Consider the following 27,475-nt stretch of genomic DNA (forward strand, 5'->3'; position numbering starts at 1 on the left):
GATGCAGCTGAGCACCGGATCACCTGGTGATGCCCAAGGGGTGGCCAGCAGCGAGGGAGTGGGAGCTGGAGGGATGCGGGGAGCCTGCTCTAGGAAAACCCAGGCCATTTTCCATTGAAAACTTTATCTGAGGCAAGCATGCCATGCACATCCTGGCTTTGTTTGTGCCACAAAAGCCAGCAAAATTCCCAGGAAAGTTTAGCTACCTGGTCAGCAAAATCTCTCCGATACGCTTTGTTTATTAGCGGCTAAACATTAAACCCTTGGCAAACAGGGCTCCTTGGGGCCAGGGACGCGTGACCGTGACAAGCCGCCCCGCGGGCTGCCAGCCCCAAAAATGGGTGAGAGCTGCCGGCGCGGCCGAGGAGGGGGACAGGCTGCTACAGGAGGGGGGAACAGCAGCACCCCAGGGAGTCCGGGCTCGGCTGCAGTTGCCAAAGGGAGCCCAGGGCCGGGAGGAGGAAGGCTCACCAAAATGCTGCTCTCGCCGTGGCGGTGGCCCTGCAGAAATGCACCTTTCCCCCAGGCAGGAGAAGGATTAAATGGTTTCTGACTGGAGCTGGATGGAGACTTCTCCATCTCCCAGCGCCTTGATTTGCAAGAGAGATGTGTCTCCCACGACGCCAGCGCTGCCCCAGAAACCCACTGCTCTGGCATATAAAACTGTATTTTTCAAGGACACCTGATTCATCTTGCAAAGCCCCTGTAAAATTTGCCTGTTTTCAGTAATTAGGCCAATTATAGCGAAATGGTATTTGCAATTCAAGCAAAGGACAGGCTAAAATCTTAACCTGATGCCTTTTCTGTGGTGCCAAAACAAAGTCCAAACAAAGCTTCTTTCCTCTCCCCCTGCGTTAAGTAACCAAAGAGCAACATTTCGAAGTGCTCAAACATCAGGTAATGGCTTTTCCTGCCACACTTGAAGGGAACCTGACAAACACAAACAAAGCCTGACCCACTTTAGCAGAATAAGAACTACACCAAGAAAGGGAGCAGGGATTTCAATAAAGTCTTTAATGCGGCTCCATTAGCAAGTCTCTGCTACATGCGTCCAGATAAATTTATCTCGACAAGTCAGTCCTCTGAACAGAGCGAGCTGTGAAACCCGCACCGTGCCCATGCGCCGGGCAGCGCTGCTCTGGGACCCATGGATGCAGGAGCAAAGGGGTGCAGGAGCACAGGGATGCACGAGCACAGGGATGCAGGAGCACAGGGATGCACACAGGGATGCACATGCACACAGGGATGCACACAGGGATGCGTGTGCCCATGTATGCGCTGTCCCATTCCACCACCTTCCCAATGAACAGGGTGTGCATCCAGTGGAAATCCTTGCCCAGGAAAGGGCAAGGAAAGGAATCGTTGCCCAGGCCGGGTGCTGGGCACTGGTGCAGGCTCTTGCAGCACTGCTTCAAGCCCATGATTGCATATCGAGAGCGCAAATGCCGCTGCCTTGTGCGTTTTGTGGCACGTGTTTTGTGGCTAACTCATTATTTGTAAGTAATGACAGGGACGTGGCTGAGTCACCGCGCTGCGGGTGAGAGCCAGCAGGGATCTGGGGCTGGTTTTGTCCTGTGGTAACAAGGGCAATTCCCTCCCCTCTGCAGGGGTCGGTTTCCTCAGGGACATCCCAAATTCACACTCCAAGCTCCTGCCTTGCTCCTGCAAGGTGAGTTTCGTCCCTTTGCACTGGCTGGAAACTGAGGCTGGGAGTGCTCGAGCCCGGCTCTGGGGATGACCTTGTGGGACTCTGCGGGGACCAGTGGCTCCCAGGACCCACCACGCCGGGATGCCCCATGGGCACAGCGCTGCCTGACAGAGGCAACGAGCTTTGGAGCCACTTGTGCCCGGAGATGGGCCAGGCTGGGGGCTGCGGGTGATCCAGCTGTGTGTTTTCCTGGATCCATGTTTCTGCATAGCTGACCTTACGCAAGAAGCCCTCCATGCTCCCCCTGCCCACGCGCTGCCTTGGGTGCCTGCCCCGGGGTGGCATGCAGCCTGGGCCAGCCTCTGTGTTTGCTCAGCGGTGGGGTGGCATCAGTGAGCATCACGAGATCGCTGGACACTCCCTGTGCCCTTGAATCATCCCCATTCTCCCCCCGAGGCTCGGTGCACCGAAGCACTGGCCTTCATGGCCAGGCCAATGCCCTGCAGCTCCAACACTCAACCCGGAGCTACAAGCAGCTTGGCCAAACCTCCTGTGCCACCTCTTGTCGCAGGCTCTGTCCTGTATGCCGGGCTCCCTGGGAGAGGCAGCCACTCTCCTCGAGGACGGCATCTCCCAGGCCATGGGACGATGGCCCTCCTCCCCATGGCAGCCCCAGGATGGGGCTTTGCAGGGCTTCCCCAGCAGCCAGCGGCTCTGCCAAAGCGTGGTGAGCTCTGGGAAGCACTGGGGTGCTTTGGATGCGTTTGGTGCTGTTTGTTCACACCAGCTGGATCTTAAACCCCGGCAGTACCCGGGGCACCAGCAGCTCTGGGAACACGTGGTGGTGCAGGGCTGCGCGTCTGGGGGCAGCCAGACCTCCAGGGCCTAAATGCCTCTGGCTAAGATATTGCTTCAAAGGATGAAGTTCGGCTTATGACCCCTCCGTTCCCATCAGCACCCCCCAAGAAGCCTGAAACACCAAAGCCCTGAAATGGTCCCTGAATGACGCCAGGACTCAAGACAGGGCAGAGCCCAAGACCAAATTCCCATCTGGTCAAAATTAGGGGGATCTTGGCCAGGAACCTGAGCAGCTGCAGGATCGCAGCCATGACCTAACAAAAAGGTCCAGCTTTTCTGTGCTGCTGACCACAGCCGAAGGCTGGAGCTGTAACTTCTCATTCCTATCACCCCGTCGCAGGTGGCCACAACCCGGATACCACCTTCCCAACTTAACGATACAGACTTATCCCACCACAGCAGCTCAGCAAGACTTAAACAGAAAATTCAGGCTGATGATGCAGTGCAGGGGCAGGAGGAAGAGATAAAGTTCAACCTGGTGATAGCCACATATTAAAAAATGACAACAGAGTTGGTGGCAATAGCACAACAAGCTCCAGATGGTCTGGCAGCGAGAAGTGGAGCCCGGTGGAATGCCAGACCATCAATATAAAAACGTCAAGTCATTGTAAGGAAACGGTGAAAGGCACAGAATGACCTGGTGCTGAATTAAATAACTGGTGGTAAATCCCTCAAAAGTTACCTTTGGAAGCAGACAAGAGGTGCAATTTGTACAGAAATGACAGGAGAAAAAAGAGTAACATTGGTATCATAAAGGAAACAGGCAATAACAAAAGAGGCTCTGGAGACGGATTATTTGATCAGCTGATTTTCAGGATAATGGGTTAACCAAATGTTTGGGTGAGCAGTGAGTGTATGTGATGGCTTTAAGATGCGGGAGATGAGATGGTTTGGAGACACTTGCACATTTCAGAAACTGGCTGTCCAGCAGTGAATTATACAAAGAGCCACAATCAAATGCGAAGAACAGGTCGATCATTTGCACTTCAGGTTTATTACCAAATCCAGGGGGAAATTCTTCTTTTCATTCAACACTAAGCATCTTTGTTCATGTTTTAGCTGCCTCACTAGGGGTTTTCATAGGTTGCTCATTCGAAGTCTTCTGCTGGGGAACTGAAAGTGGGTGAAAAAATCAAGACTGAAAATTAGGAAGAACTGCAGACTAACACCAGCTCCACATGAGAAGAGCGGCTGGTCAGACACAGCCCTTCTGTCCAAGATGGGCTGCAAAGTGATGTGGATGGGGAAGACCATGTTGTTGGTGATATCTGTTAGGAATTGCATTGCAAGGACATAACCCCAGTCATCAAATAGTCACCCCATGGGGACAAGGGTCTCGCAGCTCGGAGCTCCACAAGGGCAGGTGAAGATTAGGGCACACCAGCACTGCTCCTCAGCTGCATGCCCAGAAGTTTGTCTTCTCTTCCCTCCCCAACCTGTCAGCTGGGTCTCACCTCTCCCCGCAGTCCTCACCAGGGATATGGACACACCGTCACGGTATAGACAACAGCTCTACTGTGCCCCTCACACAGGTTGACACTCAAACGGTGACCACACAGTCTCATCTGATCAATTCACCAGCATCTTCAGTGATGGAGGAGCCTGTTGAACCACAACCCTACCGCAAAACATCTTCGCTCTCCCCTAGACTTGCCAGGAGACATGACAAGCCCGCAAGGACAGAGATGGGTCACCTGAGGGAGCTGGAGGAGCTGTTCCCACAAGAAAGGGAAGGTGAGAGGCAGAGACAGGGAGGAACGCCAACTAGATAAAGCTGCGTGTTCCAGCTGCTGTGGGAACACACGACCCAAAACGGGAACTGAATGGCACAAAGAAATGCTGATTGACAGCTCTTTAGGTAGGGCTGAATGGTATTTGCGTGTTGTCACCTGCTCTAATGACTGCTTGACTCACCCATCAGAGGCAGGAGTCCAGCAGCCTAGCAATTAGCCGCCCTCCTCCATAAAGTCAAGGGGAGAGTTAAAACCAGCACAGTACAGAGGAAAGTGTCCCCCACGGAGCCTGAATCAAGCCTTGCTTTAGAAACAGCCCATAAAAAGTGACCGAAATGAACCTCTCGGCTCAGCCCCACGCGAAGGACGCAGCATCCTGTACCTCCTGCTTGGCTCAGTCAAGGACCATAAACACCACCAGCCTCCCCGCAGGGATCTGCTCAGCGGGACCTGGGCTCCCCCGGGCTCCTTCGCACATTCCAGCACCAGCGCCCCAGCCGGGATCTATTCCTGACAGTAGGAACAAAGTGAGCGATTGCATCTGCTATATTTAGAGCAAACAGTCAATACTCCATGTGTCTAAACGGGTACCAGCATTTTCATTTTATATATAAATAGCCCCTGTTTGCTTTTCGAAGAAAATTGGTTTAAAAAAGAAAATTGCCTTCCCAGCCATCCTCAGCCGATAACTGTTGAGCAGAGGGGCCTATTTCAAATGAAAAATTAAATGATGCATTTTCTCTAAGCCAACCCAGGAAGAAAAACTCATGACTGTGGCTGGTATTATTAGCGCTGCGATCCTCTGTGGTGATAGAGGGGTGTAAACACAGCGGCAGCAGTTTGCTGAAGCAAACTCCGAGGCCGTTTGGTGCAGAGGGGCATCATCCTCCATCTCCCAGCCTCGACCAAGCGCCATCTCGAGCCGCCTCTCCCACTCGCAGGTCGGTCACGCCAGAGACCCCATTTCTTTCCCCTCTCCCAGCTTCACAGCGGTCCCAGTTCTCTGTTCCTCCAGATTCCTCCAGTTTCCAGCCCAGGCTCTCAGCCAATGCTCCAGCTTGCTTTCCCTCCGACTGATGTCAGCCGTGCTTCCTCCCTCAGGCAGAAAGCCCGGTCCCACGTAAGCATCCGTCTTTAAAGCCTTACAAAGACCATGTCCCCGTCACTCAGCCCCCTCAACATGTTGTCCCCAGTTGCATTAAAGTCAAACTAAGGACACCAACTAAGGAAAAACCACAGTAGAAAGCTGGGATCGAAGAGATACTGAAACTCTGCTGTTGTTATTGATTTAACACAGAATAATGCAATTTTTCCCCTAAGATTTGGCTCAAATAGGGAGGGATGCCCGCAGGCTTGGGACACCGACCTGAGCTCTCTGAGGGGCTGGGAGCTGCTGCCAGGGCAGTCTGGGATGGTTCCTGGGACCCCTTCTCCTCGCCCTGCCCTCGGGGTACAGGACCCCAAGCTCTGTCCTTCTTCCGACCGCCCACCTCCTGCGCGGAGCTCGGTCCTGCACAGGGCAATGCGCCAGCAGCTTGTGCGGGGCTTGGCGGGAGCGGGCATTGCTGGGGGTCGCAGGGGCACAGCCCGAGCTCAGGCCCAGGCCCAGGCCAAGCCCTGGCCCCAACCCCAGCTCAGAGCCTGGCCCAGACTCAGGCCCCGGCGCAGGCCCAGGCCCAAGGTCAAGCTCAAGCTCAGACCCAAGTTCAGGGGAAAGCCCAGGCCCAGGCCCAGGCCCCAGTGTAGGCCCAGGCCCCAGCTCAGGGGAAGGCCCAGCCCAGAGCCTGGTGCAGGTCCAGGGAAAGGCCCAGGCCAGGCCCCAGCACAGGCCTAGACCCAGGCCCCAGCTCGGGGGAAGGCCCAGTCCAGACCCCGACGCAGGCCCAGGCCCAGGGAAAGGCCCAGGCCAGGCCCCAGCGCAGGCCCAAGCCCAGACCAGACTCCGGCTCAGGCCCAGGCCCAAGCTCGGGGGAAGGCCCAGCCCAGGCCCCTGCACAGGCCTAGACCGAGGCTCAGAGGAAGGCCCAGCCCAGGCCGCGGCGCAGGCGGCTGGCGGGGCGGTGCGGAGCGGCCGAGCTCCGCCCCGCTCCGTCACTGCGCGGCGCCGTGGCCGCCGGCCGGGGTCCGCCATGGCTTCGGGGGGCGCCGCCGCCCGCGCCGCCGAGGAGCCGCCGCCGCCCGAGCCGCCCGCCGAGCAGAAGCCGCCACCGCCGCCGCCGCCGCCCGCGCAGGAGGAGTTCTCCTTCCTGCCGCTCGTCCACGACATCATCAAATGGTAACGGCGGCCATGGCCACCGGCCGCACCGCGGGGCGCCGGCACCGGGCCCCCCCCACCCCGCCGGCACCGGGCCCCCCCCGCCGTGCACCGCATGGCAGGAGCTGCACCGGGCCCGGCCGGGGTACCTCATCCCTGCTCCAGCCACCCCCCTCCAATGATGCCAGGGCTCGGGGTGCCCTGGGTGGGGAGCAGGGCTATGGGGTCCCCCCTTTAACGATGCTTTCCCAGCCCCAGCATCCTCAGGGTGCCCTGGACAGGGAGTGGGGCAATGGGATCCCCCTCTAATGTTGTTCTCCAACCCCCAACATCCCTAGGGTGCCCTGGGTGGGCAGCAAGGCAATGGGGTTCCCCCTCGAATGATGCTTTCCCACCCTCAGCATCCTCAGGCATCCCCTGGATGGGGAGCAGGGCTATGGGGTCCCCCCTTTAACGATGCTTTCCCACCCTCAGCATCCTCAGGGTGTCCTGCACAGGGAGTGGGGCAGTGGAATCCCCCTCTGATTATATTCTTCAGCCCGCAACATCCCTGGGGTGCCCTGGATGGGGAACAGGACAATGGGATCCTCCTTCTTAATTACGCTCTCCAACCGCCAGCTTCCTCGGAGTGCCCTGGATGGGGAGCAGGGCAATGGCGTCACCCCTCTAGTGATGCTCTCCAACTTCCCAGCATCTCCTTTGCCCTTTTTCTCCTAGCAATAGTTCCTGGGAAGAGTGTCAGAGGGAGCGGGCACAGCCCCAAGTGCACCTCCGCTCTGAGTCACGCCAATACCTGGGTGGTGTTTGGGTCACCCCCGCAGTGCAGGTGCTCCAGTGGCCCAGGTACACTGCCCCACCGTTAACACCCAGGATCGGGAGCGTTGTACTTGCACTGGGTTATTGCTCCAGATAACTGTACTGTTTGGCTGATAACAGCCTCAGAAAGTACAGACAGTGCTGGGACAGGAATGCAGCCCATTTCTGGGGGGTTGTAAAAAGGAGGATGGCTTCTGCAGTGGTACAGGTTAAATTGTTCTCTTCCTGGTTCAAGATCAGTACTGTAGGGGTAAAAGGTACTTGTATAAGGGCCCTGAGAACTGGGGTGTTTCTGGCCCAGGATAACCCCTTCAGAGATGCTTGTCTGAGGTCCCGGTAGGGGCATGGCTCTGCCGTGAACATCCATCCAGGCCAGCTCCGTGCTCTCACCTGGGGTGAGGCAGAGGGCATGGGAAGCGTGAATTCCCTTGTTACTGGTTGTGGGCCTGGCTGCCCTTTCGCTGTGGACTTATTTAGGAACTGAGGCTAGTTTGTGTCCTGCTGATGTTTCACTTGTATCAAGCACGTCTGCATGGTGAGAGAGCGTCACCCTTAAGGACTCTGCAGCCTGAGAGCAAGGAAGGACTGAATATCCCCTGACACACCGGTCCGGATACTGAACGGGCGTGAGAAGGCAAACCCTCTGATTTCCCTCAGTCTCCCCGTTGTGCTGGAGGTGGGCACTTGCCCCTGACCTTGATTCTGCCTTATCTGTCCAGACCACAGAAGTGAGGCTGAGCCCGTTGCCAGGTGCCTACATGTACATAAGCAAAGTGGGCAGTAGCCATGGGCCAAGACCTCCCAGATTCCTTTATGTCACTGAGCAGGTCATGGTGACCCACAGGTGACAGTCCCTAGGATATCTTGTGCCCTGTCCCACTGAGCCACCCACTCCCGCTACCCAGCTATCTCCCTCGGCTTCGCGCACGGCATTTCCTGGGCGGCTTGAGCAGACGTAGGTGTGCTGAACAGTGCTGCAACGGGTAGGACCACAGAGGCAAGCGGTGGGATGTGTTGCCTCATGCCCCTGGCAAATGTATTATCCTTTCACACAGCCACTAGTTGCAGAGCTCAGCTCTGCTGTTTTGACACAGACTCAGCCGTGAAGACACATCTCCAAGGTGACTCTGTGCTCGGGAGCGAGGATGTATCGCGTAAATTTGCTTAGATTCAAGGACACGTGCTCTTTCCTGTTGTTTGGGTCCTGAGAAAGTTTTCCCAAGCAGAGCTTGCTGATATTTTCACCCTTGTGCAGCCAAACGGCATTGCCGCTGAGGGCCCAGCACGTGGCTCCGCCAGCGGTGGGTTGTGCTGGTGTAATGAAGAACGCTGTGCCTGAAGGGAGGTCTTACGTGCGGTCCGTCAGCACAGGCTGCGGTTGGACGTCGTGTTGAATCCTGCGTTACTGCAGGCAGCTGCAGTCTCTTCCCACACCTCCTCACCCCTGCCTGTCCATGCCCTCAAAGAGGGAGTCGCTTCAGTGGCTCGATCCAGTGGGAAAACCACCCATCGGGGGAAAAAAAAACCCAAACAAACCTGAAATAATTATTCCTTTGGATCAACCAGCCGGACAGGCAGCCGTCAGTTCTCTAATTGTGGGGAAGGGAACAAGACTGGAGGAGACCTGGAGCGGGGAGGACCTCCCTCTCAAAGCCAGCCTGCGGCTGTGGTGGATTAAAGGCAGTGTCAACCCATCCTTCCCCAGAAGTGCCATGGGGTTGTGTGTGCGCCTGTATTTTTCCACTGCCGTGAATGCCTGCATAATGGGGATACATTATAGTACCAGCTGCAGTTTTATTTAGAAGGGAGTAATGAATATTTTGTTCCAACAGGCTTTTGAAATGAACGGCGACCATCTGGTTAAAAGTTTTGCTCTCAGCCGTGTCACGATTCTCCAAAGTTATAATCAAGCACCTCTCTGCCCTGGTCATGCCAAGTGGATTTATTTTTAGGTCTGGCTATTGAACAGGCTCCCAGTTTTCAAAGACCACTAGAATCCCGCTCTCGTTATTAACAGGCGCCCTGGAAGCGGGGACTCGCTTTTGCCTGGAATCGGTAAAACTTCTCGCTGGTGCTAACAAAGCTGAGGCAGATACTAATGAGGGTTTGAGGGCACACGCTGCCTCAGACAACGCTGATCCTTGAAAAGCACAGAGCTGGCGGCAGAACCAATTGTGCTGCTGTTAAAAAAAAAAAAAAAAAAAGCCGTCGCTTCTCTTTTATTAAGTATATGTCCCCAGAGAGTCCTTTTAAAGCTCCAAAGTACTATTTTCTCTGCCATTGGATACTCTTTGGTACTTTGGGGAACAGTTTCTATTTTCCGCTGTCAAGCTGTTTGACTGCATTGATTTTTTTGTATTACAGCAGCAACAGGTCACGGGTGAGACAGAGATCTTTTTTTCCAGGTGCCTACACACAACACGCGTATGTAATCTTACCTTCCCCAAAGAGAGATACGGGAGTTCAAACAGAGGGAGAATTTAGCCTGCTCCATGGTAATGTTTTAAAGCTGCAGACCAGCTCCTGATTGATGGGTCCTCAGGTAACTGGATTGTGTGCTGAAAATTAGCAGGAAACCATTTTGCCCCAGAGGCTACCCAGTCTGTATATCTATGTGTGTCCATTTTATTGGGATAGGTGAATTAGGTGTGTGTAGCTAGATACCACGACCAAAAGTTCCCTAGTGAATTCCAGTTTAAGCCCTGGTTGTACTGGAAATGACAGTCACCCCGTGGGCTGAAGGGGTGTTTCCAATAGGAGAATTTAACAATGTCTCGATTTTTTCTCCTCTGCAGCATGGACAAGGACAGCCAGGATGTTCACCAGGTGCTGAATGAGCTCAAGAACAAGTTCCAGGAGATGAGGAAGCTGATCAGCTCCATGCCCGGCATCGGTGTGAGCCCAGAGCAGCAGCAGCAGCAGCTGCAGAACCTGCGGGAGCAGGTCAGGACCAAAAATGAACTGCTGCAAAAGTACAAGAGCCTTTGCATGTTTGAAATCCCGAAGGAGTAAGAAGGGCGCAGCTCTGCTCTCCGGGTCCAAGATATCTCCTCTTCTGGGTGAACAGGAGAGAAAAAGGTGGCAGAAGTTTACTTTTCTTTCTTTTATGCTTTTTTGCTCTGAAGTTGTGACTGTGTGGATCACAGGCATGTGACACTGAACCAGAACACTGTGTGCTTCACGTATGATGATTACAGCGGTACGTTCACTTTGATCTGCTGTAGGACTGTGCATTTATATATGCATCTCTTCTGTTTTCTCTTGGGGTGGGGTTGGTTTTTTTTTTTTTTACATTCAAGCAAGCAGGAGACATTATGTTTTCTACTCGCTAAGGGTCAAAGTACCTGCTGGTTAACTTCAACAAGAAAAAGAGGGCATTTTCTGCAACTTTTTTCACTTCTGAACTGACACAAGTGGCCAGACATCAAAAGGGAGCATAAGAGGGAAGCGTGAGCTGTTTGGCCCTGCTCCTGGAAAGGGTCTCTGGGGCACTTTCTAGTCTGTATGTGTCGAAAGAGGAACGATTGCTTTCAATTACTTTTGTATTTCTCTCTCTTTCTCTCTTTTTAAACAAGTGATGGTTGTGTCTGAGATGAGTAAAGATTTAGAAATTCCAAACTGCCCCTCTTGTTTATTCACTGAGTGGATGTGAGCTGAGCAGAGGCAGGACTTTGGCAGCACAGAGGACGTGCGTAGCCTGGGCCCAGCTCCTGTGTCTTTACATCGCTTTTTTGGAAGCAGGGTGGCTTGGGAGAGCAAAGCAGGGACTGCCGGGGGAGCACATTTCAGTAGGCTCTGGGTGCCTAAATCTCCTTGGGTGAGTGCAGCTTGTAGGCAGTACGTTGGGCATCTTGCTCTTAAAACAGAGGAAGGGCAAGCAGAGTCAAAACAAAGGGCATAAATGACAAGAGTTTTTAGTTATTCTGTATGTGACAGAAGTCAGGCTCAACAGGACGGGTCAGTTCCACATCCAAAGTGCTCCAGGGGCTTCCCACAAACACAAGCATTTGAGCAGCTTGAACATTTGCCAGCGGCTGATGGAAATCTCTCAAATGTTGTATCGCATTCGGATGGATCTCGGGGCTCCCTGCCCTCTGTCCTCCTGCTGTTAGCTCGTACGGTGGCCGATGACAACCTGGTAAGCAGCACCGCATCTCGCCGGTTAACAAAAATGTGACGGGACCTTGAATCTCACGGTTCTCTGAATTATGCTGCAAGATGGTGCAGGTGGAAGAGGTGAAAAACCCGCTAGTGAAATACAGTATCTGTTGAGAACCAGCATCCGAAGGCAGTTAGCATTCATGCCTTCAAAAGAAGAGAAGCGAGGTCCGTCTGGGTAGGGTTTTCCTTTCCTAAACCAAAAGGCAAGTAATTCTGCTCGCTGGGAGCTGGGATGGTTGTGACACACCTGTAGCCTAGGGATTACTCTGTCCCTGCTGGAATACTTTACTAGTACTTTCTTTGGGAAGGTGCCAGTGTGTAAACTCTGAGTAAAGCAGAACACCAAGATAAACAAAGCACAACGTACACTCTTTTTATTACCGACATTACCTTTCTGCCAGCCATTGCCTGTCCCAGCTCAATAAATTCTTGTCTCTCATGCCTGGACAGTGGTTTCCCTTTTTTTGCCAGTTGCTGTTCCTGTGAAATCAGGGCATATGCGGTGCTGGAAGAAACAACGTGTTTCCAAAGAAATGTCTGGCACTTATCATTGGAACAAGTTAACTCTGTCAACTTGAATCCAAGTTTCAAACGAAACTGAAGCGGTTTGGTTTGCAGTCTCACTCACCCACCTCAGTTTTGTGGCTTTGATAGAATGTTTTTGCCATTAGTATGTATTAAAAGTAGATTTGTTCTGCTCCTTGGGGGGGAACGGGGGCTGAAAATGAACTGAAACAGAAGCTGGAGCCGGGGCGAGCTGCTCTTTGAAGAGCTTTCCCCTTTCCCTTTCACTTTTAGCAACGGTTACTGCAACTTGTTATTGGGAAGAGATTAAAAACCATCAGATGCAAAGGTGACCTTTTGAGCAAAGTACTTCCTTTACTCATATTGCAAAATAAAAACAATATCCCGGACGGGGCGCAAATGAATCACTCTCTGTTGACATCATTAAAGTGTGCTTAGTTAATCGGGAAAAAGCATGAAACACAATCAGCTCTTTGTAATGAAGTGATGTCAGTTTGCTTGGTTTCTGCAGTCAATGACATGCCAATGCCCGGCGTGTCACGGGGCTGGCAGGATCGTAACTGCGTTAGTGAAGTGAGGAAAGAGTCCTGGCTCGGCGACCCGTTTGAGTAACTAACTGTGCGTGGCCCCTCGTTACCCCGTGTGGCAAGAAATCGGCTGCTTGCAGAGACGGAAACCTTTGCACTGGGAGTCGGAGAAAATGGGGTAATAAAGGGATTGAGTTGAGAGGCTGTTTTTAGCACCTCGGAGCTGGGCTCAGGTCTCGGTTTAACAGGATTTGGTTTTGCTACGGGGCTGGGTGAGGAAGCAAAAGCAAACCCACAGGTGTCGTTTTAAAAAGATTTTATTAATTTGTAGAAAAAATAAAACATCAAGTTTCACCCACGGTAGAAACACTTGAAGATTTTTTGTTCATGTCAATGACAACCAATACCTACATAAAGTGCCTATTATTTTCTTACTTAAAAAACCCTTCCCACTTCCCCCGCCCTCCCCAAATCTTGCAAATCAGACAAGACAAATGTAAACAAGAGTCAGTTTTTTTGGTCCATCGGGGCTGTAGCTCTGCAATGTCTTTGCAACAGCTTAGGAGTGTCTTCTGCACGTGTTTTGCAGACACAACGAACACACGACACAGAGCCAGAGTCCGTGCACAGCTTCTCAAGTTAAAAAAGAAAAAAAAAAAAAAACCAAGCCCAAAGCCCCAAGCAGGCGCTGGCAGGCCCCTGCCCTCCCTCCTGAAGGCAGTGCCCAAGGCTGGGTGGTTGGGGAGGGAAAGAATAACCAAGGTCTGTGCCCTCCACGCTCATCCTCCCACCTGGCCGTCCAGCAGCTCACCCTTTCCCTGTCTCTCTGCCCGGAGGAGGCTGGTCCCAGCAACACCCTCCTCCTGCCCTCCAAAGCCTCCCCCGCTCCCAAAATGCACCCCCGGGGGAGGGAGCCGATGATCCCTCGGGAGGAGGGAGGCTGGGGAAGAGGCGACCCCCTCTCTGCCCGGGTGGGTGCCTGCCCACCCTCCTGTCTGCCCAAAGTCAACTGGGAAACGAGCATCTTTCTCTCCTCCCTTCCTTCCTTCCCGTCGCGGGGCGAGCGGGGGGCTCCTAGCTGATCACGCAGCGATCCTTCTCCTTGCCGTGCCCGCCGCCGATGGCTTTCTCCCGGATGTACATGAGGTCGCTGTGGACGCTGGGTCGCCGGGCAAAGGGGGCCACGACGCCGTACGCCTCCTCCGTGCTGCCGCGGCCCGCTTCTTTCAGCAGCTTTTTGCCTTTCAGTGCCTTCTTATGCAGGATGTCGCAGTACTGGACTGAGACCTTGCGGTGCAGGTCGGGGCTCATCTCGCTGGGCAGCTTGGCCATGGCGAAGAGCGCCTGGAACATCTCGTCCAGGCTGCTGTTCTTTTTGGCTGAGATCTCGAAGTAGGCGCATTTTTTGGGGTCCCCTCCCACCAGCTGCTCGATCTCCCGGGGCTGCACCTCCCGGTAAAAGTCCCGGTCGCCCTTGTTGCCACAGATGACCAGGGGCACCTCTATGTTCTCCTTGGTTTTGTTCTTCAGGCATGACTTGGTCTCGAGGATTTGCTGCTTCAGGCGCTGCACCTCCTCAAAGGAGTCCCGGTTGTCCAGGCTGAAGACGAGGATGAACACGTCTCCTGGGGACAAAGAGGGAACGTGAGATGGCTGCAGGGACGGGGACACACACAGAGACCCACTGCCTAAGCCATACAGAGACCCAGGGAGGGAAGGACCGGGCAGCACCTGGGTCCCGCATCCTCCCATCCACCCTGTGCAGGGAGCAAAGTTGCCCACTCTGTGCACACACAAAATCCCACCTCCCTCCTTCCGGGACTGGAGACACATTCCCAAACTGGGCAAGAAAGCCTGAAATCTGGCAAGGGAACCCCCCCTTCCTCCTGGTGCTCCCCAGCCAAGTACCTGTGAGGATGGAGAGACGGCGCATGGCTGGAAAGGGGTGGTTGCCCGATGTGTCCAGGATGTCGAGCTGGTAGACCTCACCGCGGATGCTGTAGAACTTGCGGTGGAAGTCCTCGATGGTGGGCGTGTATTGCTCCTCGAAGCGGCCGGTGAGGAAGCGTGAGACGATGGCCGTCTTGCCCACCTTGGAGGAGCCCAGGATGACCATGCGGTAGCAGTTCTTGGCGGGGATGCTCAGCTCGGCCTCGCTGGGACACATCTTCTTGATCATCGCTGCCAGTTTCATTGAAGCCGGCGAAGGGGCAGCTTGCACGGAGGAAGGAGGAAGAGGAGGAGGAGGAGGAGGAGGAAGGCGATCTCTGCCCGGCTGCTCAGCCCCACTCCCCTTGCAGGAAAGGCCGGTGTGAGCTCCGCACAGCCGCCGCCGCCGCGTTATATGGAGGCGGCAGCGACCGCCCCTCGGCGCGTCACGGCCCGGGGCGGCGGCGGCTGAGTCAGTGCACGGCTCCGCATCGGCCCGCTCCCCCGCCGCCTCCCGCCGCCGCCCCGGCCGGGCTCCCGGTGCTGCACAGCGCAGTCCCGCTTGCAGCCCGGTTCGGGTTCCCGGTGCTGCACAGCCCAGTCCCGCTTGCAGCCCGGTTCGGGTTCCCGGTGCTGCACAGCCCAGTCCCGCTTGCAGCCCGGTTCGGGTTCCCGGTGCTGCACAGCCCAGTCCCGCTTACAGCCCGGTAGGGGCTCCCGGTGCTTGGCAGCCTAGTCCCGTTTGCAGCCCGGTTCGCAGTGCCGGTGCTCTACCAGCCGGACCCTTTGCAGTCCCGACAGGGCTCCCGGTGCTGCGCAGCCCGGTCCCATTTGCAGCCCGGTTCCCACTCCCGGTGCTGCGCAGCCCGGTCCCGTTTGCAGCCCGGTTCCCACTCTCGGTGCTGCGCAGCCCGGTTCCGTTTGCAGCCCCGTTCCCACTCTCGGTGCTGCGCAGCCCGGTTCCCACTCCCCGTGCTGCGCAGCGCGGCCCCGTTTGCAGCCCGGTCCGGGCTCCCGGTCCCGTTTGCAAGCCGACCCCTTTGCAGCTCAGCAGGGGGACCCGGTGCTTTGTATCCGTCCCGCTCGCAGCCCGGAGCGGGCTCCCGGCGCCCTGCAGCCGGCTCGGGGCTCCCGGGCTCCGCACGCCCTGCAGTGGAGTCGCCCCGAGCGGGACCCTTTTGCCAGCCGCACTGCCCGGGCGCCAGGACCCGGGGCGGGGGCTGCCGGAGGGTCCCGGCCCGCTCTCCGGTGTCGTTTCGCTCCGTTTTACACTTGCTCCCGGTGCAGAAGCGGGTGTGCGGGCACCTGCTCCGCAGAAAGACCGCGGGAAAGACCCTGTACGGTGGGTGCTGCTGAACTCGGAGCAGGGGACGGGAGCAGCGAGAAAGCTCCGTCCCACCAGGCTCTGCAGCCCGGGCTGGAGCCTGCGCGGTGCCCCCTTGAAGGAGGGCTTTGTACCGCTGCTTTGCCCTTAACCCCAGTCCCGACCCCAGCCCCAGCCCAGCCCAGCCCCGACCCCGGCCCCGACCCCGGCTCAGCCCAGCCCACCCGCGACCCCGGCCCCGGCCCCAGCCCAGCCGCGACCCCGGCCCCGGCCCAGCCCCGGGGCGTCGAGTGCGGCGCCGCTGCAGCGCCGACTCCCCCGCTAGGGGGCAGACGAGGGCACGGCCGGCAGCGCGGGCAGCGCGGGCAGCGCGGGCAGCGCGGGCAGCGCGGGCAGCGCGGGCAGCGCGGGCAGCGCGGGCAGCGCGGGCAGCGCGGGCAGCGCGGGCAAGGCACCCGCCGTAATGCCCTGGGCAGGGCTGGGGAAGCTCGGCTTGAGGGCATGAGCCGCATGGCCCTGCAGCCCCTGTGGGGCCGTTGGGGGGGCTGCCAGGAGGAGGAGGAGGAGGAAGGATGCTCACAGGGATGCAGGCGCAGTGCAGGCAGCAGGGTTGCTCCCGGGGCGGGCAGGGTGCTTGGTGCTGCTTCGTATCGGAGGCCTGATCTTGTCAGGTGCTGAGTTGCTGGGTCTTACTGGAGCTGGACGCAAGGGCCAGCCCAGGCAGCCCCCCGGGCCCCGGACACGGCAGGGCTGCGGCGTGACTGACTGATCCAGCACCTTCCCGAGACAGCAGCACCGGGGCAATAGTCCTTGGGGAAATGGGAGTGCTGCTGTGCCGAGGGACCTCTGTGCCACCAATGAGTGAGAGACGAGGCCCAGGAAAAACCAAGCTCCTCTTTCACATCAGGCTGATGAGAAAGTTTGAATCTAAAAACACCTGTGAGGATCTATTAGAAAAAAAACCTTAGCGAAGGTGATGTTTAAATAAGGTTCGGCATAGCAGAAGCCTCACCTACAACACTGAGAGGGACCTCAGGGACAGCTAGAACACAGAAATTTGTGGAGCGCTTGGGAAACGGATGCTGCTGAGCTTTTCATCTCCCCCGAGTGTGGTCTCACACTTGGACGTTAACTTAAACACTGTCCGAAGGTTTACGGGGGAATTGCAGTCGTCTGTGGGGTGGAAGGGAGCAGCGGTTTGAACAGCCCCTTGCAGCCCCATCCCTGCCTGCAGGGAAACATCCTGCCCGGCAGCAGAGGCACAAGGACACTTCGGGGAGAGAAAGTGGGACAGTTTCCCATGTTTATTGATCTGCGTGCGAGACAGCGGAGAGGTTTAATAGCCGACTATGGAGCACAAATGTATCACCCCAAAACAACAAAAAGATCATTTAATTGAAGCGGTTGATGGAAAACAACAGGCGGAATAGGAAGCGCCAACCTCTGGGGGACAGACAAATCGAATATCTCGATTGGCGTTTATTGTTAACCGTACAACTATTAATAGTGCCAGGAATGGGTAAAAATAGGCTGCTCGAAGCCTACTCTTAGGTTAACAGGCTTCAGCAATGGAAAATCCATTTGCTCCCTCCAAAAGGCTCTTCGGCGACAGCAAAGGCAGAGCACACCACGAGGCAGATGTGCCGCCAGGATCCCGTGGACTCAGCTCAGGGGTGCGGGGTGCGACCGGAGCCACCCTGCCAGGGACCCCCCGGCAGCAAGGGCAGGGATCCTGGGCAGGCGGAGGAGAGCTGATGGCTGCAGGAGCTCCCGGGGCGAGGACGAGGGCGCTGCCTGTGCTATCGCAGAGCCCGGCTCCCCGCAGAGTCACGCAGAGCCTAAGGACAGGAGCATTACGAGGCATTAGGCTGAGTCCCCCCAAGATCATTAGAAACTCGTCTCCTGGTGGAAGCAGAGCACATTTGCTGCGAGCCGGCTGCCAGTGATGGATGATAAAGGATCCACCTTGCTGCGAGGCAAAGCCTTCCCACAGTTATGACTCTGTTAAAAATCACCACCTATTTCTGACCTGACTGCAAATAGCCCAAGTCTTAAGCAGGAGCAGATAAAATAGCATTTTTTCCCCGCGGCTGCCATACCGCCTGCGCAGAGTTTGACCCTGCTGTTTGCGGGGTGTTTTGCTCCTCACCCGCTTTTGGAGGATACAGGCTTTTTGCTCCCTCACGCAGCTGCTGGGTACAGCAAGAGCCTCAGGCAGGCTGCTCTGAAACCCAGCGACCGCAGACACCTTTAATGGAATCGAACATCTTCAGCACAGATCATTCCCCGGTTTCTTGCTATTTCTCTCCCTATTTGCACTCTCCCGGGTTTACCAGCCACCTGCCAATGAGCAAAACCTGCCCGGCGGCTGTGAGCAAGTGGCTGAGAAAAGGAAATTCCACGAAAGTCACACAAACATCCCAGCGACAGAACATGCGGCTCCCCAGGGTCTGGCTTGGACGAACTGTGCAAGCAGCAAAATAAGAGCTCGCAGCAGCACCAGCCTCTGTAAAAATGTGGGAAGCAAAATGTACCAGGAGGCAGGAGCGTGCATCGTGCCGCCCGGCCCAGGGACAGGCGAGTGGGGGGATACTCGGAAAAGAACAATTACATCAGAACATGATTTTGATTTCTGAGCATGCTGCGGAGCTGGGAAGTATTGTCACCCCCGGGGTCGAGCCGGCCTCGGCTCACGGCTGGGTCCTACGGGTCCGAGCGGTGAAAAAGCCAAGACTGGAACAGCCCTGGCACACGCAGACCCCGCGGCCTCTCCCGGGCCATGGAGAGGAGCACATCCGACACGTCCCACCAAGGGCTTGTCCCCTGCGCAGCAGCACGCGGCATTCCCTGGCTCCGGACCAGGGCTTGGCGAGGACGCACACGGAGCCAAGCCCTCTCCCCAGCCCGGCTTTCCTGGCTCCCAAATTCCTGCTTTTCTCTGTTCTTCAGACAGAAACCCCCTCCCTGTTTGGTGTACAGCACCCCGGTGTGCTGCTCGTTAGCCCGCTCACAAATAACCAGCGTGGGCTGTGTGTTTCCCAGTGGGAACCCCAAATCCTGCCCTGGCTGCTCCCCTGGGATGGGAGAAGGAGTGAGGGGCCGAAGGAAGAGGGGAGCAGCTGGGTAGGGAAGGGAAGGGAGGCTTTAGCTATAGCTCTTGCTCGTCCTCCTGGGGAAAAGCATCTGATTAAATCAAGATGCAGCATCCAGGGTTGCTATTCATTCCCTATATTATTAGCTTGTCTCATTTTATTAAATCTCCTTTAAGGCTTTTCAAAAGAAGCACGTAATTCACAACATATAATTTTTCCCAGATGAGATATGATGCAGAAGCGGGCTGCTCTGTTGCTGGGGACCAGGGGGTGGGTTTATTTATTTCCTTCCCCCACCCCCTACTTCTTTAGCAACACTTTTCATGTCTCTTGATTCCTTTTAGCATTTGGCATTTGATTAAGAGAGAATTTGAAAGCCTGAGACATATCTCAAATCCCCAATTCCTTGAGTCATCCAGGCAAGGGGCAGCAAGAACTCCCTTGGAGACTCCATCCCTGCACCCGGCACGATGCAGCTCCCGGAGCAGGCTTGTGCCGTGCCGTGCTCTCCGGACTTTCTGCATCTGCTCCCCTTCTCCCATCTTTGGTGTGTGCTTGCTGCGATAAACTTGCCAAAAACCCACGGCAGGGGCTGAATGCCCGTATCGCGGTGCAAAGCCGGGGAAGCGGCACGCTCCAGCGGGTCGCTCGGTGCGGCTGTTTTCCTTACCGGCAGCTCAAACATGCGTCGGACGGCCGAGCACAAGGCGAGAGCTGAGGTTTTGGTGGCACCACTCCGCAGGGGGCTTGGCTTTGCAGCCCGGCTGCCCCGGGGGTGGTGCTCCCACTGTCCCGCCATGGAAACATCTCCCCTCCGAGTGCACCGAGGTGACATTAACTCATCGTCGATAACCATGCGGCACAGCTGGGTCAAGAGCTCCGTACAGAGCAGACCTGGGGTTCCCCGAGGCAGAGGCACCCTGGGAATCCTCTGCTCCCGGTTTCCATCCCATCTCATGCCATCCTCTTGCCCGTGATTTGCTCAGAGGCATCAGCATCTGGCGTGGACAAAGGTGTTTGCATGTCCTGGACATGTCCCCAAACTCTGGCACCTTCTGCTCCCTTCCGAAGAGCGGCAGCCTCCCTGGGATTAGAGAGAAATGTCACCTGTAACCGAAGATGGGCAGCGACTGGGCTTGGAATATAGGGCATGGGGGAGAGGGAGGCTCGGTGACCCTGGCGGACGCGTTGCTACAGATTTCAGGAGGGTTCCCATGGAAATAGCGACGGCTGCCGGGGCTATAGGACAAAAATAAAAGCCCAAGAGGAGGCAGGGCTGGAGGGGCTGGAGCTGGCAGAGGGATGCGCAGCCGGTGCTGAGGGCTCAGAGCGTGGAGGTGTTTCGTGTCCAGGTCCCACATCTGCCCCCGCTGCTTTGGCCGGGGGGTCCGGAGGGGGCTGAGGCCAGCGCAGGGTTTGAGGCGTTGGGGTTGGGGGGGGGGTTGAGCTGGGCGAGGGCTGAGCCCCGCTCGGTGCCGGAGCCCAAATCGAGGACCCTCAAGGCTCCTGCAAATGCTCAGCCCTGGTGCAGCAGCAAAGCAGAACCGCAGGCAGAGCCTGGCCCTGACATCGCCTTCCCGGGGGGCTCTGGCTGCTCTGCCTCCCTCCCGCGAGCCCGATTCAGAAAGGAGCTGCGCCGGGTAAACAGTTCCCCTCCGAAGAAAACGCAACGTGGAAAAAGCAGCACATTCCTATGATTTTTTTTTTTGAAATAAGATCCAAGGAGGATGCGGCGCAGCATGGCCAGCTCACCGGGCTGTCCCGGGGCGGCTTTTTAGTCCGCAAATTAAAGAAAACAGGCTCGTAACTTGTCCTCTGGCACATGGTGGGAGCTCCGCGCGTAAGGGCCCGCGGGGTGGAGGGCAGAGGTGGGCCGGGGCGGGATGGACGGCGTCTCCGTGCTGTCCCTGGCAGGGGTGATGCGAAGGACGGGGGAATGGCAGGCACGGCGTTCTTCCCATTGCGTTTCTTCGTGACCATTTAAAGCCCAGACTGCTTGTCCTACGCAGCGGGGATAGCGGACACTGGTTTATTCCCCTGTAAAGAGAAGTCCTGCCGTGTCCCCCGTCTGCTTTCTCTGGGTGAAGGGGTCCCCGATGAAGCAGTCAGTGCCCAAACCGCCCCGGAAAGCCCCCGTACCGCCTGCACTCAAAGCTCATCTTTGCTTTTGCATCAAATCCCAGTCGCTGGCAGACCGGCCTGCCTCCCCCGCCCACCCAACGGCCGTGCCGAGGTTCAACCTCGGCGTCGGGACGGGTGCGGGAGCCGCTACCAGAGCCCCGAGCCCCTCCATTTCCCTCCATCTTCCCGAATAGCAAAAGTGCAGACTCAGCAAGCCGGGCCCGGCAGGATTCCCGCTGGGAATCATGACTTCTCCATCGCTCCGCGATGCGACATGCGCTGCCTTGTGCACCGTGTGTTTATTCCCCGTTCCTGGCTCATCGCGTTTGTTTGCCAGGTAAGGGCCAGTGGCCGTCCCTCCCCCGGGTGAAGGCAGGGCAGCTTCGCTGGGCGAAAGCAAACGCAGGCGCGGGGTTACGGGTGGTGACAAGGGAGGGCAGGGCCCTCGGGGACGCGTCCCCGGTTCTGGATGTCCTCGCCATCCCATTGCCTTCAGGGAAAGGACCGCAGGATGCGGCCTCTACCTGCAGCCCAAAGCGTCCCTGGATGAAGCATCCCGCAAGCGTGGAGCTGGCCCTGAACCGCGTGCCCATCGCTGGGGCCGTTTGGGTTTGTATGGGTGATCCCCCCACTCCCCCCCTAAAAAAATCATACGGAGTTTCAGGGAGGGGAGACCCGTGCGGGGGAGCCACGCAAACGGCCACGCGGGGAAAGCCCGGGTGGAGCGCGAGTGGGCAGAGCCGCTGCCGGGGGCTGCGCGGTGGGACGGGGTGACCCGAGGCAGCGCGGGGCGATGGACCTGCTGACCCGGCCGTCCCGGCCAGGCAGGAGTTGTGATTTAACTAGTTTCTCCTTTTCCCGGTATTTGCTCTGGAGAAATGTCCTGAACATCCAGGCAGGCGTTATCTGCGGCATCAGCAAACACGTCCGGCGTTTCCCAAGGCTGCAAACAAACCCCCTGCCAAGCTCAATGAGCCCAGCAAGCCCCACAGCGGATTTTCAAGCCATGAAGTTATGAAAACAGACCCAGGACCACACTTCCAGGGACCCCACTTGGTGTTCGATTCCTCCCCAAAAGCCGGAGGGATGCACCCGTCCGTGCCGGCACAGCGCCGGGTCCGCACCGGCTGGTCCTGGGGGTCCGAGGGTGCAGGTCTCTCCTTTGGAAGCAGCAGGAGTCTCACGTCCCGACCTGGAGGCTGTGGGGTCCCTCCCTGCATCAATGCAGGATACGGCCCAGCCGCAGCCAGGCGCTGGCCCTGGGGACGGGAAGGGGGGAAATAGCTCCGACACCACCACTGCTTCGTGCTCAGCCCGAAGGTTTCATCCCCACCCTCTGTAATCTCAAATTCTTAGAAATATTAGGTAATTGGAGAGGAATCAATTTTTTCCCTTAAAACTGGGGAGGGAGAGTCCCTTAGTCCCTCACTGTTAAATAATATTAAACAAGATAAATAATGGTCTCTCTGTGTTTTCCTCCCCGCAGCCCCGGTGAGCGGCACGGCACCTTCCAGCTCCTCGGTTCTGCCTTAGGGAACAGAGCAGACGCCTCTAAAATGTCAACCTCCGGCTTTACGGCAGCCAGAACCCGTTCTATAAACGCAGCGACGCATTAATCCACGCTGGCTGCTGCGGAAAGAGCTCCTAAAAATGGGGATATATCTGGCATAGTCCCAGAAAAACCCTTGTGCAATGCAAAGCCGACACGGAGCGGCTGGGAAGTGGTGGGTTTGAAATGGCGGATCAAGGGGGAAGGATCCCACGCAGCCGGTCCCGGCTTTTGGGATGCTGTGGGCACGGGAGGGAAGCAGGTCCGTCACCGGGGTTTATGGTGACTGATCCTGGGGGGGCTGATCCTGGCTGGGGATGGGAATGGTACAACTGGGGTCCCCTTGGCAGCAGGGACAGGGAAAGGCGTACATGGTCCCCAGACTGGGAATGAGATGGCACGAATACAGCCCTCGCTGTGTTCTCGTTAAGAGTAATCCTTCCCGAACAAGCACGTGTCTCTTCGGTAAATACTGATTTCACCTATCAACAAATCTGAATTTATTTACATCAGAGACTTTGAGCCAGGACTGGCAACTCTGACATAAATTGTCTGAATAATGCAACGTATCCTCTCCTTGCTGGTTGCTATGGGTACGGGGCTGGTTTAGCCTCTGTCTATAAACATTAACTATGAAGGGGATGTGGAAACTTATCTAAAAATAAAATACTATGCCCAAGTCTTTAAGAGGAAGGTTGTTGAGATGGCGATAAAAAAAATCCTCGTGTAATGGTTCTGAAGCGGTGAAACATAAACACGGTGTCCGTGAGCCCGGCCGAAGGAAACGGAGGAAACTGGACGGAAAAGAAACCAACACTTTTAATTCCTGCTGAGCAATGCCCGAAGGGTGAATTACAACATGCAAAAGCAAAAGGAAATCGGACCGTTTCACGGAGGTGACACTGAGAAAAGGGAGGACCCTCTGCGGAGGGGACGACGCGAGGCTGAGACGTGGCACCGCATCCCGGTGCCTGCGTGGGAGCCGGCAGCAGCGCAGCTCCCTTCTCCAGCACCGCTGCTGGGGACTTTACACTGCTTTTTTTTGGTCATTTACAGCTTATTTCTCAAACTGTTCTGGGAATCTGTAAACACTGAGCCTCGGCCTGGAGCATCACCCCTGGGAGCTTCCCATTCAGGGCAGGATCCAGCACCGGGCTCTTTGGGACTCGCCGAGGCTGGTGGCAGGGGTGGAGGGGCAGAAGATAGAAGCAGCCCCTTCCCTCCCTCCCACCCACCGCCCCTGCAAGGCAGTGAAAAATAGCTGGAAGGCACTGGGTGGTGGGGAAGGCAGGCAGGACCCTCACGTGGCCCCTGGGGAAAAGGAGGGGCTGGGTGGGGGTGGACGGGGCCGGGGCACCGACACGGCCAGGGATGATATCTCTGCAGGGTGCGGATGGGGATTGACTCTTCCCCTTGGTCTTCTCCATGCTGGGGCTTCCTCACAGGATGGCTGCCACCCCTCCATCCCCCTTGGGCAGTGGTTTAGGTCGTACATTCATAACTGTGCTTTTCAGTCACCTTTCTCGGAGCCTTTGCAAATACTGCGGAGATGCTACAGGGCTCTGCACAGGTGGGAAACCGCAGCTCTGGACGGGGAGGTTTCCCTCTCCTGGAAAAGATGAGGTTTGTTGCTGGCTTTGCAGCAGGTTTTGTTGTTGTTGAGTTTGCAGCAGTTTCCCCTCTTCCATCCCCAGCCGTGTTTGAATGCCCCAGGGGTTCCCGAGCCCTCTCCGTGGTTTCTCCCGAGCTTTTGTTTGCTTCCCATGGCTCTTCGGCAGCATCTTCAGATGATCTTCAGCATCAGCTGGAGCCGGTGCTTCCCCGTGCTCAGAGCTCGCTTACAAAAGCCCCCCGATCTCTCCATCGTTGCTCTGCTCGCCCTCCAGTCCGGGGCTGGAGCTGGGTTGCTTTTTCCCCTGCAGATCTCCAATAATCGGTGCGGGAGGAGAGGTCGGGAGGTCCGGCGCCATGCGGCTCCCGGGACAGCATCACCTTCGTGGCAGGAGCCACAGTGACCCGGCAATGGGGACAAGGACCTGGGGACAGGGACCTGCAGCTCCCGCGGGCTGCAGCGAGGAGGTGCCGCCGTGCTCAGGTTGTTCCTCTGACCATTTCCAATACTGCGGGGTACTCAGTTGGCTCATTAAGGGTTGCTGGGCTAATTAGTAGGATACATCTCAGTAGGAATATGGGCAAGTCAGACAGCGTGGGGACCGGAGAGGCACGCTGTGCCGAGGTATCCGAGACTGCTTTGCAAAAGGCAAAGAGACAAGAGTCTGTTAGGGACCTCACCGGTGCTACAGCGTCTTTGCTGGGGCAGAGGCTACTGGGTGCCAAAACCTCAGCAGTGTCGTCTGCTTGTCCAGCCTCTCCAACTGCACCGGGGGCTTCCAGGGAGGCATTTAACCCCAGGGAAAGGAGCCTGGGCAGGAACTTATGCTTTTGCAGAAACCTTTGGCCCCAAAAAGCAAGCCCGGGTTGAGTTTCTGGGGTGAGCCGGTGCAAGCCCATGTGCAGAAATGCTCCTGGCTCGGGTACGGAGCAGCCTGGAAGAGGGGTGCCCGATGTCCTTGCGGGGTGGTCGGGCATGCACGCCCTCTCGCACCATCTCTGCCGCTCGCCGGAGCACCTGCCATGGCCAATAGCTGCTTTTTTCTGCCTGATTTAGACTAAGCCTGGAGCCTCAAAGCTCCCCAGCAATTTTCCCTCGCGCTGACTCTCAAGTATATAATCAAAACAATTCAGGGGTTGCTGGTTGGGTGCCAAGAGGCGGACACAACCGCCGCTGCGTAAAGCCTTCCCGCCTGGGTTTTTGCGGAGGTTTGAAGCTCAAATCCCTTGAGAAGGGCAGGAAGGGCTCTGGAGGGGCCGGGGAGGGCAGGGCTGGGCAGGGGCGCGCTGGGAGGGCGGGTGGTGCTCCCGTCCCCATCTAACGCGCTCGTAGGTGGGGGAGCCTGGCAAAGCAGCCCCTCTCGCTGAAACACCGATCAGCAAACATACCTGTTGCTACTTGTTCTTTGCTCCCTTCTGTTTCTGCCGATATATTTCCTCCGTGAAAGGCCTGTGGTTGGGAGGATGGGAATTTGGGGGGAGAGAGGGCAGAGAGACAAGAGAGGGGCAAAAGAATGGGGGAAGAAAATAAAATCAAGACTACTGTGTGCTCTCCTTTGGGTCCAGAAACTCTGCCCTTCATGGGTTGGCACACCCCAACTATTCCTGTGCCACGGCAATCCTCGGCTCGGTCTCTCTGGACCGCGAGTGGCTCCAAGCTGCTCCTACCCGGGACCATCCCTGCACTGAGCGGGACAAGGCTCAGCCCACGCCTGGACTCCCCCTGCATGCAGACCAGCCCCGGCTCTCTTTGCATCTCCTCCTCCCTTGCAAACACCAAAGACTTTTCACTGCTGAAGCACAACCGCTGCTTCTGGGAATAATTCTGGGCTGCTCTGTCCTGGGCTGCCGGGCTGATATCAGAGCAGCCCATTCAAGGAACTACAAAATGCAAGCTCTTCTTGCAGGGTCTTTTCAGATGACACAGTAAGTCCTCTCGCTGCCTTCCTTATTGTTCTTGTATAGACAGAATCAGGCACCCGAAAGAAAAAAAGATCTCATTTTGATAAAAATAAACAAATGCATAAATGTTCCTAGAACTCAGCAAATAGTTTCAGAGAGGAATCTGCCCATTATCAAAACAATTGAAAAACAATCCTCTGTTTTCCTTCTTCCCCGCTGAATTAATTGGAAAAAACATCTCTGCTTCTGTAGTTCCCCAAAACCTCAGGAGTTAAAGCTGGTAGAAATAATTAGAAGCTCTCGGGTTTTGCAAAGCTACTCACCCCTCATACAGCACGGCGATTGTGTAGGAAATTGCCACTACAGCTGTCAGCAAAAGGCCAGCTGGGCTTGCATGCCTGTTTTGAAAGAGAAGGAAAAGATCAGGTAAGTACGTGGGCTTATGCAAGACCTGGTTTAGAAAGTGAAATGAGTTGCTGGCCTCCATGAGAGCACTCTCTCGCTCATTAAACAGAAGCGAACAAAAGGGGTTTTTTTTTTTGTACTTAATGTTAACTGTCTTAGACAGATGTTACTTGGCAAAGACTCTTCCCCAGCCTACTTTGGCGACTTCTTTTAAGTCTGATCCCTGCACGTCTCTGCTAAAAGAGCTTCTGCTTTGATGCTAAATCCTGAGATTATAAGGCTGTTTAATAGCTGAGCAGCTGCTTACGTACGGCTGTGGCTCCGAGCCAGCGCTATAAGGGAAATGCCTGATGTGCACGGAAAGACGCGCCACCCAGGGTGCAGGAGACACCTGGCAGACGGAGCAGCGTATGGTACCGTATACATCGACACGGCGGCCGAGCCATCGCAGGGGATGGAAAGGGATGGAAAGGTCCACGTCTGTCCCGTGAAGGGTGCTGGGACCCAGCGTGCGGGGCTGGGTGCGTGGGGTGCTGTGGGCTCGGTTCACATTTAAACCCATTTCAAGATGTTTTAGGAACACGTCCTATCACCTCCCAAGGCCCAGCTGAACGGTGTCCTTCAGCAAGATGTCACCAGGCACAACGCGGGGGACCGATGCCACCCACCGCACCGTCTGGTTACGGGCAGAGGTGCTCGAGGGCTGCGGATGCGACGGGAGCGGCTGTTCCTTTTAGCACCGAGGCCAAAGAATCGGAATCAAAAAATCCCCATCACCTCCTGCTCTAAAGAGAGATGTCAACGCCGGCAGCAAACCTGCACCACCCACGTGGGGCCATGTCTTTGATGCTTGGCCTGAAAGCGTCTGAGGCAGACGCCAGCGAAGGCAGCGGGGGCTTTGCTAAGGCACCAGGATTTCAGCGGGCGGGTTACAGTCCCCAAACCAGGTGCTGAGACCATCCCATAGTGTGCAAATTCCCCGGGGTGAGAGCGACGACACCAGCAGCCATCTCCTGCTTG

At 56.3% G+C, this 27,475-nt stretch overlaps 3 protein-coding genes and 1 long non-coding RNA gene across 19 annotated transcripts in view; 1 reads left to right on the plus strand and 3 right to left on the minus strand.

Annotated features, from left to right (window-relative positions):
* Positions 1-1,009: 1,009 nt before the first annotated feature.
* The window catches only part of LOC142089230 (uncharacterized), a 142,625-nt gene continuing 116,159 nt past the window's right edge, over positions 1,010-27,475 (minus strand). The window contains exons 2-3 of the long non-coding RNA XR_012676143.1: positions 5,606-5,856; positions 1,010-4,749 (exon numbers count right to left, since the gene is read on the minus strand). This is a non-coding gene — a long non-coding RNA (uncharacterized LOC142089230). The remainder of the gene's footprint in view (positions 4,750-5,605; positions 5,857-27,475) is intronic.
* MED9 (mediator complex subunit 9) lies at positions 6,021-10,927 on the plus strand. 9 transcript variants are annotated; one of them, XM_075165431.1, is made up of 3 exons: positions 6,021-6,514; positions 9,674-9,851; positions 10,105-10,192. In XM_075165431.1, the coding sequence occupies exons 1-2, from the start codon at positions 6,369-6,371 to the stop codon at positions 9,834-9,836; spliced, it is 309 nt and encodes a 102-aa protein (XP_075021532.1). In that variant the 5' UTR covers positions 6,021-6,368; the 3' UTR covers positions 9,837-9,851; positions 10,105-10,192. The 9 variants fall into 9 exon arrangements, 3 of the variants coding, with proteins under 3 accessions (XP_075021532.1, XP_075021531.1, XP_075021530.1); XM_075165430.1 differs by having other exon boundaries at positions 9,674-10,927; XM_075165429.1 differs by lacking the exon at positions 9,674-9,851 and having other exon boundaries at positions 6,335-6,514; positions 10,105-10,927.
* On the minus strand, positions 12,824-15,387 carry RASD1 (ras related dexamethasone induced 1). 2 transcript variants are annotated; one of them, XM_075165428.1, is made up of 2 exons: positions 14,431-15,387; positions 12,824-14,076 (listed from the first exon to the last, which is right to left on the minus strand). In XM_075165428.1, the coding sequence occupies exons 1-2, from the start codon at positions 14,714-14,716 to the stop codon at positions 13,778-13,780; spliced, it is 585 nt and encodes a 194-aa protein (XP_075021529.1). In that variant the 5' UTR covers positions 14,717-15,387; the 3' UTR covers positions 12,824-13,777. The 2 variants fall into 2 exon arrangements, with proteins under 2 accessions (XP_075021529.1, XP_075021528.1); XM_075165427.1 differs by having other exon boundaries at positions 12,824-14,147.
* PEMT (phosphatidylethanolamine N-methyltransferase) overlaps positions 23,067-27,475 on the minus strand; it is a 43,571-nt gene continuing 39,162 nt past the window's right edge. For 6 of the 7 annotated variants that reach the window (XM_075165422.1, XM_075165423.1, XM_075165420.1 and 3 more), the window contains exons 6-8: positions 26,374-26,448; positions 25,538-25,598; positions 23,339-24,783 (exon numbers count right to left, since the gene is read on the minus strand). In XM_075165422.1, the coding sequence (XP_075021523.1) occupies positions 25,544-25,598; positions 26,374-26,448 (130 nt within the window). In that variant the 3' untranslated portion in view covers positions 23,339-24,783; positions 25,538-25,543. The other variant, XM_075165418.1, reaches the window with a different exon arrangement.

This window comes from Calonectris borealis, chromosome 16 (assembly GCF_964195595.1).
Source record: "Calonectris borealis chromosome 16, bCalBor7.hap1.2, whole genome shotgun sequence".
NCBI lineage: Eukaryota > Metazoa > Chordata > Aves > Procellariiformes > Procellariidae > Calonectris > Calonectris borealis.

Coding starts and splice junctions, on each gene's coding strand:
- MED9 (XM_075165429.1), top strand. CDS start 6,369: ATGGCTTCGGGGGGCGCCGCCGCCCGCGCCGCCGAGGAGCCGCCGCCG. Junction 6,515..10,104: donor GTCCACGACATCATCAAATG/GTAACGGCGGCC, acceptor TCTCCTCTGCAG/CATGGACAAGGACAGCCAGG.
- RASD1 (XM_075165427.1), bottom strand. CDS start 14,716: ATGAAACTGGCAGCGATGATCAAGAAGATGTGTCCCAGCGAGGCCGAG. Junction 14,148..14,430: donor CCGTCTCTCCATCCTCACAG/GTACTTGGCTGG, acceptor CTTTGTCCCCAG/GAGACGTGTTCATCCTCGTC.